At 47.5% G+C, this 7,993-nt stretch overlaps 1 protein-coding gene across 1 annotated transcript; it reads right to left on the reverse strand.

Moving 5' to 3' along the window:
* Window positions 1-87: 87 nt before the first annotated feature.
* Window positions 88-7,507, reverse strand: fan1 (FANCD2 and FANCI associated nuclease 1). Its single transcript, XM_036535400.1, has 14 exons — window positions 7,426-7,507; window positions 5,691-7,092; window positions 5,179-5,319; window positions 4,599-4,800; window positions 4,288-4,521; window positions 3,787-3,918; window positions 2,871-2,979; window positions 2,451-2,570; window positions 2,066-2,230; window positions 1,749-1,923; window positions 1,350-1,453; window positions 1,067-1,261; window positions 597-725; window positions 88-369 (listed from the first exon to the last, which is right to left on the reverse strand). The coding sequence occupies exons 2-14, from the start codon at window positions 6,982-6,984 to the stop codon at window positions 232-234; spliced, it is 3,138 nt and encodes a 1,045-aa protein (XP_036391293.1). The 5' UTR covers window positions 6,985-7,092; window positions 7,426-7,507; the 3' UTR covers window positions 88-231.
* Between the last annotated feature and the right edge of the window lie 486 nt (window positions 7,508-7,993).

The following is a 7,993-nucleotide window of genomic DNA, read 5'->3' on the forward strand; positions in this document are numbered from 1 at the left end:
TGCAGCTTTCAGATGACAATGACTGAACAAGTAAAGTGCATTATGGTTTTCCTCCAGATGTTTAGTTTAGTAGTGCAACTGCTGTAGTGTTTCATCTTGGTTCAGCTAAGCACACGGTACTTCTCCACTCCACTCCCCGGTACTGGGAGGAACTGGGAGGAGGGAGTTTGTAGTGCATGTTGAGTATGTGGAGGCTCTGTCCAGCGAAGTGATGGCATTGCTGCATCTTAGTCAGTCAGGACGAGCCCCCCGGGCGCCAACGTCAGTCACGTGACACACCTCCACATCCGCGCCCAGCTTCCGCAGCACGTCCAGCCAGATCTGCTGCTTCTGGGAGAGGCGGTCGTTGGGGCCCTTTACTTCCACCAGCTGAAATGGGAGCAGTGCTGGTGAGAACCAGTCTCCAGGAAATAGGAAAGCACAAGTCTCCTTGTCAAACTGGAGCTAAACAAAAAGCAGGGCATCAGACCAGGGGGTGGTAACTGATTTGCTCCACTGGTAAGACTTACTGCTGAGACATTCTCCTCAGAGACAGCTCCCCCACCCCAACAGACTTTTTTTTCCAGTGGAAAGTTTTTCTTAACATGTGACCTGACCTTGTAGGTGTTGTTGCTAGTACTCCACACCACCAGGTCAGGGAGACCTCCACGGCAGTGTCTGTAGTCCTCAGCCATCCGCCTCACCATGCCCCCCAGGAAAGGACCTCCGAGACATGATACCAGGCTCTACACAGAGAAATGAGGAAGACCACAAGCTTTACAGCTAGTAACCATGCATTTATGCATGAACCTCTTCCATCTGACACCATCACATTCACTTCACAAAACTCACCATCCACGCACGCTATACACACACTGAATATACAGAGGCCTGGAGTTCAATATGACCCTGAGCAATAATCTTGGTTCAGTAAACACCTTTCAAAATGTGTGGATTTATGATTTGAAGTGGGTACACTGATACTTGATCAGTTGTTACAGCAGAAACTCCAGAACCACAAGTTCTTGCAAGTTTATTGACTGGATCTGTGTGCATAGTTCCTTCGGGATAGATTTGGGTCAAATACCTGTGCCTGCTGCAGTGAGGAGAATCGTTCCCAGTTGACCAAGACACACACTCTCCCTTCCTGCGAGCTCCAGGTCTCAGCCAACAGGGCGTGCAGTGTCTCCACCGAGGCCTCGCACAGCAACTGCACCCGAGTCTCTATGGCCTCTAGCCGGTTCTCGTAAAAACAGTCGGTGTGCAGGTCCAGTGGGCAGGTCTGCCGATTAACAAAAGGAGCGATTACAAAGTGCTTGCCACACCAGCCTAGCTTCTAAAAGTGCAGTTGTCGTCATAAATATTTGTACCTGGTATGGATTTCGGAAGACATCTGGAATACCATCCATGAAAATAACATCCCATAGGAGGAGCCCAAAGAGTGTTGAAAAGGTGGAGCCTTCACCATGAATTCCTAAGGACAACAGGTTTGTATTTTATTAAATATATATCCTTTATATTCACACATTTTCTCACTGCAACATCAAAAGTGTGCCCCCATGTTTTCTGTACATACATAATAGGGATAAGGGGAGTCTTGTTTGTGATATAACACCACTTTGAACAGGAAGAGCATTCAGTTAATTAAATACCGCCACGTGATCCAGATCGACAAGCCTGTATGCAAACATGACCAGAACAACAGGATATATGCTACATGAGAGCTGCAACTGAAGGCACATCTCTGAAATTATGGCGAGTGATCGCACCCTGGTCAAACCCGAGCCGGCGGTAGTGTGCCAGGGCCAGCTCCTCCACAGAACACAGCACAGTGGCTTGGTTGTCGTCAATGCCAGCAACTCCTCCCTCCTCATCTGCTGCCATCATAAATACCGACTTCCCCATCCCTCCTGCATGTGGGAACAGCTGGCCACGGATGGTCACCTGATCAGGGACAGACACAGAACCACACAGCCTGGCTCACACATCGATGTCAGGCACAATGAACTACAGCCAGTTTGTTTGAACTTTAACCCTTGAGACACACAGATGCTTGCAAATGTAATGCAATCCCCTCCAGACTCACGTGGGTGACATCCTGCACCTCTACAGTGGGCAGGCCCCTCAGGAGCAGTCTGTACTTCTTGCAGCTGGGGGACTCCTTCATTCTGATGGCACGCTGGTATAGAGAAAGACGATGGCCTGTTCTTACAAGGGGATCCGACAGGCCCTCTCGGATGGCAACGATGGCCTTCACAAACAGGTGAGAAGAGAAGAGAGCATTAACTTTCTCAATTTATAAAAGACAGGTAAGGCCTCCACAGTGCTAAGCCACAGCAGAGGGTTACAGTCTTACAGGCTGAGACATCCCAGAATGAGCTCTGGCTGTCTGTCAGTGTTCACTGGCGTAACGTAAACTGCGCTCATTTATTTGTGCGATTTTTAAAATCGGAGTGTACTGCTCCTGCTACCTGCTCAGTGCGTTTGAGGTGTTGGTGCAAGTTGAGTGCCAGCCTGTCCCACCAGCGCCCCCTACTGTCTGGACAGAACACAGACTGGGCAAGTAGCGACTGCAGCTCCTCCACTGCTTCCTGCAAAAGATAACCGCTCCCCTAAGTAATGTGGGATATTTCAATTACAACACCACAGTTAGAGGAAAACGACCACACACATCTCACTCACAGCTACAGTAACCTGAACAGATGTGCTGTGGTTTTCAACCACTCAGTCAAGAGCAATTCTGTGCTATTCAGGCTTCGGAGAAAGGGTACATGCTCTTGGTGTGTGTGTGATCTGGCTGCCCTTACACTGCTGTCGCATGTACATGAGGCCGTATGAGGCCGTCTCTGTATGTTCCCGCACACCCTGGTGGTGAGAATGGGCCAGCCCACCTCATAGCGGCGCAGTCTCTGCAGGATCTCCACCCCCCGGGACAGGATGCGGCTGTACGCCCAGCCCGCCGTGAAACAACGCAGGAACACGGGCAGCTCCTCCTGGTGCCTGTGGAGAACAACACACAATGCTTCAATGGTGCAGAGTCGAATACGACGATGAGAGACACAGACAAAACCTGCCCGATTACCATTTTAAAGGTACACTCGGTCACTGTTTCACAACAATCCAGTTTACAATCTGCAGTTAAACAGCATTAAGAAATATGCTTGCTTTGTCGCACAGTCACCACTGTTTCACAACCCATAATCTTGAAAGAGAGAAAATCTGGGTGCTGCCACAGAGAGCCTGTAAGCAAAGGTGGCAAATTCTAAAAAAAGGTCTGAAAAGGTAAAAGTTTTTTCCCCGTGTGGGTTATCTGTTCTATTATTTTATTTTGATGTTTTCACTCAGTGAACTCCTTAGGAAGAGCCCAAGATGATATATTTTAACTGGTGACGATGATGTAGGGATTATGCTAATAGTCCAGTTAAATGGCTAAACGTTTTGAAATTCTGTTTTGTCTCTACTTCTCCTGCTTTCTCTCCAGTTCTGCTCTCAAATGATGCTACTAATGGTGATAGTAACCAACTGTTTTAAGCATGATTTTAAATTTAAGTGGAAGGTCTGTCAAAAAAAATGAAACAGGACTCATTTGGAATGGGCAGGTTAGATTTATGGCAGAGCACAGATCTGATACACATTATGTCAGATTAAGACACTGAGACCTCCCTCAAAAAAGTCTTCCACCTATTATGGAAATGGAGGGGTGTCACCTGACACCTACATTGTTAATATATACAAGAAGCATGTATCATAAACCATTGGTGCTTCATCATATCACCATATTCTGTATTACACAATCCGCCTCCTCACCTGAGGCTGTAGAGGTGTTTCTGCTCCATCCAGACCGCCTTTGCTGTGGTGTAGAGCTCCAGGGCCTCCTCCCAGTTGCCTGCCTGCATTGCCATGGTCACCTCGTGCAGGGCATGCATGGCAGCCTCATACCTGAGAGGAACACACAGCCAGCACACCTCCAAACTGTTTACATTGCCTATGATTTTAGGAGATGCAGACCTTTGTGGTGGAAAAAAATTGTTTTTTTTCTGCAAAACAAAAAAGAGCTGCATTTAAGTATAACTGAAAAAAAAAGCTTTCAGGTTCCTGTGGCTGCCTATTTTTGCAAGATGAAACTGACAACAGAAAATTATACCAGCAGGGGGCAATGTTGTACAGAAAAATCCAGACATCTGAATTTGACTGTCATGGAAAACCAAGGATGTGTATACGATACAAAAAAAGAGCTGAAATGTCACAGACAAAATGTACGAAAGTGTATGTGCATGTGTTCCCCCATCTTTGGACCTCAGCTCTCACCTAATGAGGTCGTCCCTGTCCTGGAACACCATTGCCCTGCGCAGGACATTGTAGCTGGGAAAAGCCAGGCGGCCAGAGTTGACGAGCAAGATGGTGTAGAGCTGGTTTTGCCCTCCTGCCCCAGCCTCCTCCTCCTCCAGAGTGTCCGTGAGAGAGAAGAGGAGGAGCATGCGGGAGAAGACGGCGCGAGGCCCTCGGCATACTCGCACACACGCCCCTGCCAGCTGCTTGGCCCTGCCAGAACAAGCACAGGGAATTACTGCTAGCACTACATGGCAGTCTGCATCTCTCCGCCTCCTTCTCCTCCGTACCTCTTGAGGATGGCGGCACCAGCACCAGTCTGCCCTGGAATCTGGGTAAAGATGGACCGCTGCCGGCCTAGGCGGAGAAGGCCTGCCACCAGCTGCTGCTTCTGGGCCCCAGGGTTCCCCACATGGAAGGTCTTGGCCAGGCCCCTCAGCTCTGGAGCAGGCAGCAGATCCAGGACCTCCCCCAGGTCCTGCAGGTCACTCTCTGAGTCAGATAAACATAGGAGAAAAGAGTGAGATTAGAATATTTAAGGTTGTACTTAGTGTGTGTGCATGTACGCATGTGTATGTGCGATTCTGTGGTGCTTGTAGTGACAGTCCAGTTTCCACATACACTATGTGGACTTTTATAGTCTTGATCTAATGCTGTATACTACAGTAAGTGAACTCTAGATTTTGCAGTTGTATATGTAGCTTCTTTCCTGTAGACTAGTACCATTTGCTTTTCCTTTACTACGCAAGACCACTAAGTCACTAAAAAATCATTAGTGTAAATATACAAAAAGAGTAATTTAATTTACATAATTCACATAATTTAACACATGTTCTGCTCCTTGTTGAAGTTCTCCTGTTCTCCACTCACCTCTCTGCAACAAGCCACAGCTGGTCAGCTCCTGGACCACCGGGGTGAGGTCCGAGCCAATTTCAGCGTACTCCAGCTTGCTCACTCGAAGCCAGTGCAGCTTCCTCTGGAAAAGCCTTACATACAGCATCTGCCCAGCAGCTGGGAGGACACAACCAAGGAGGCAGGAGCATCACAAGAAATTCACTAAATTGGGTATAGCTATTGTGTCCCATCAATGGCTCACCAATTGAACCAATCAGTGACCGATTAGTTGGTATGAATCAATGACAGTTCAAGTCATTGTGGGGCTAATGAAGCCCATCACTACTATCCAGTCTATTTGAGTTCCAACAAGTTATCAGAACTTTTACTTCAGCTCTCTCTCACACACCTTTATGACTTCACAGTACACCTACTTATGTATTCTGCTGTACACCAGAGCCTAAAACTATGTATCATAACAGCAACTTCCTAGATGGACGTTTCTCGCACAATTGAAAGAGGGGTTGTGCGAGTTTGGAAATGTGTACCTGACAACTGCTGGAATGTGTGGATGGCTGCCAGGTCCTCTTCGTTGAACAGCAGCCTGTCGTCCTGGTTCTCCAGCACTGCCTCCAGCACAGTCAGGAAATTGCGGAGGTAGTAGGGCAGCCGTGGTGGCTCCAGGCTCCTCTCTCTCTCTACGCCCGTATCAGCACCAGCCTCTGTGAACTCAGTACAGTTCACAGCGCCAGCACCTGTCTGTGAGGATGAGCAAGGAGCTACCTCAGCTTCTGAGGCCCTGCTTTGCCAAGAGCCATCACAGGGGTCAGTCTTCAAACTCACCATTGGGGTTTCTTTAGGTAGCTTTGCACCTGAGCTTATCATGCTGTCCTGAGGTACTTGGGGGCATTCAGAGGGTAATGAGACATTATCCAGTGCTGTGTTACTGTCTGAATGTCTCATTCTCTTAGTCTTATTGCTGGCAGTGAGAACTGGAGCGACTGTGTCTGTCCTGGAAGACCCCTGTTTCTTCCTCTTGCTAAGTCTGGATGAAACAGCAGACTGCACTGACACAGGTATCCCTGGAGAAGGCAACTTGGATGCAGGCCCACATTTTTTCTCCTCTGATGACCCTCCGCTCTCCGTTTTATGTCTGTCTGCAGAACAACTTCTATGAGCTGTGGCATTCCCAGCCAAATCAGTGTCAACCGGAGAACACCTGAACCTGTCGTCAGTCAACTTGTCACAGTAATTCTCCTTCTGTGAGCTGCTAAGCTCCCCACTGCCACTCCCACTCCCTGTCTCTGGTGATGGGCTTCTGTTCTGCAGGGGGGCTGTCTCCACACCCCCAGTGAACTTCAGCCGCTTTCTGGATAGCTTTGAGGCCAGGCTCCCAAGATCAATACTCTGCACAACTTTGGCTCCACTGTTTGGCTCAACTTCTTGTGAGTCCTCCTGCAACAACCCTTGTTTTTTGAAATAGGGGCTGGTAGTGGTCGGTTTCTTCTCCTCAGGACTCGATCGTCTCGGCGAAACTGGGATGCTTCTGGAGTTATGAGGCGGTGAAGAGGCGGAAAGATTCTCGTCTTTCCTGCCATCGTTGTGGTTATCGCCAAGAAACGTCTTGCACTGCGAGTCGATGTGCTCGTTAATTCTGAACCGAGACACCATCTGACCGCACAAAGGGCAGGCCAGCTTAGCTGGAGGCGCATTGTTGAAGAACAACGCAATGGAGCCGCTATTTGCTCCAGCATTCGCTCTGCTATCTCCCCTTCTCTTCGTCACTGATAAACTCCGACGCGGTTTCTTCCCATTGCCTGGAGAGGAGCGTTTCTCGGCCATATGACAGACCTTCGTGGCTCAGCGTGTTTTGCAGTCCGTGTAAAATTGCAACCGTTATCCCATACCGCAACCTGGTTGAGTTTGCTAGTTAGGTCTAGGTACAGCCACCTATACGAGAGCAGACATACACAGCAAATAAATATAAAGGTAGCGTCACTATCACACTGACACACATTCGGCTATGTGTCGGGATAAAACACGAATTAATAGATTTTATGTTTAATAAGCAAGTAATGAAGGGCCCAGACAATTTTTGGCAGAGGACTACGATTACAGCTATTTGCTAGTTTGCTAGCAAGTAAGTCCACGTAGCTAGCTAGCTCGCTTACCACCGAAATTCCATGCGATTTATGCAAATTTAATTGAAACGCTACAGATAGCAGGGGTTTCACAACTTTCATTGCCCACAACGAGAAGGACAATGCCATACATTAGTCTTACCCGAGTGACTCCTGAATAGCGTGTATCATTTGATCCCCAGTACTGCGCTTGCACGATTGAGAGCATTTGCCCGCTTGAAAAGACAGCAATAATCAACCTAGGAGACTCTGCTGTCGAGACTAAGGCAATCGATTTCGTAGTTGAACTCTGTTAAGGTCAATCCATCATTGACTATCCACACAAGGCGATTTTCCTCAAATGGAATGTCATCTTCAATACACATGTGTTATCAGTTGTTATGTTAGTCTTACTCTGAACAAGAGATTAAACCTGGACATTATAATAATGTATGCAATCATTAATGGCTCAAGGCATTTTAATTAAAAGGGAGAAATACGACTGGGATATTATAGTATACTAAACACCTTCACCTAAAATACCGTTTGTAAATTGAAAAGAAATGCAATTTATAGAAATTTTGGTAGTCCAGAATGCAACTACCTCAAGCCAGCAAATATATTGTTTCCAATTAAATTAAAATTCTCTTTTCCTCTAAAGGTCATTCAAGGCTTTATTGGCAGTTAAGTGACTGAACTGTGCATTGACTGAATTGATGTTTTATTTTCCA

The sequence above is a fragment of the Megalops cyprinoides genome, chromosome 8, assembly GCF_013368585.1.
Source record: "Megalops cyprinoides isolate fMegCyp1 chromosome 8, fMegCyp1.pri, whole genome shotgun sequence".
In the NCBI taxonomy this organism is placed as follows: Eukaryota; Metazoa; Chordata; class Actinopteri; order Elopiformes; family Megalopidae; genus Megalops; species Megalops cyprinoides.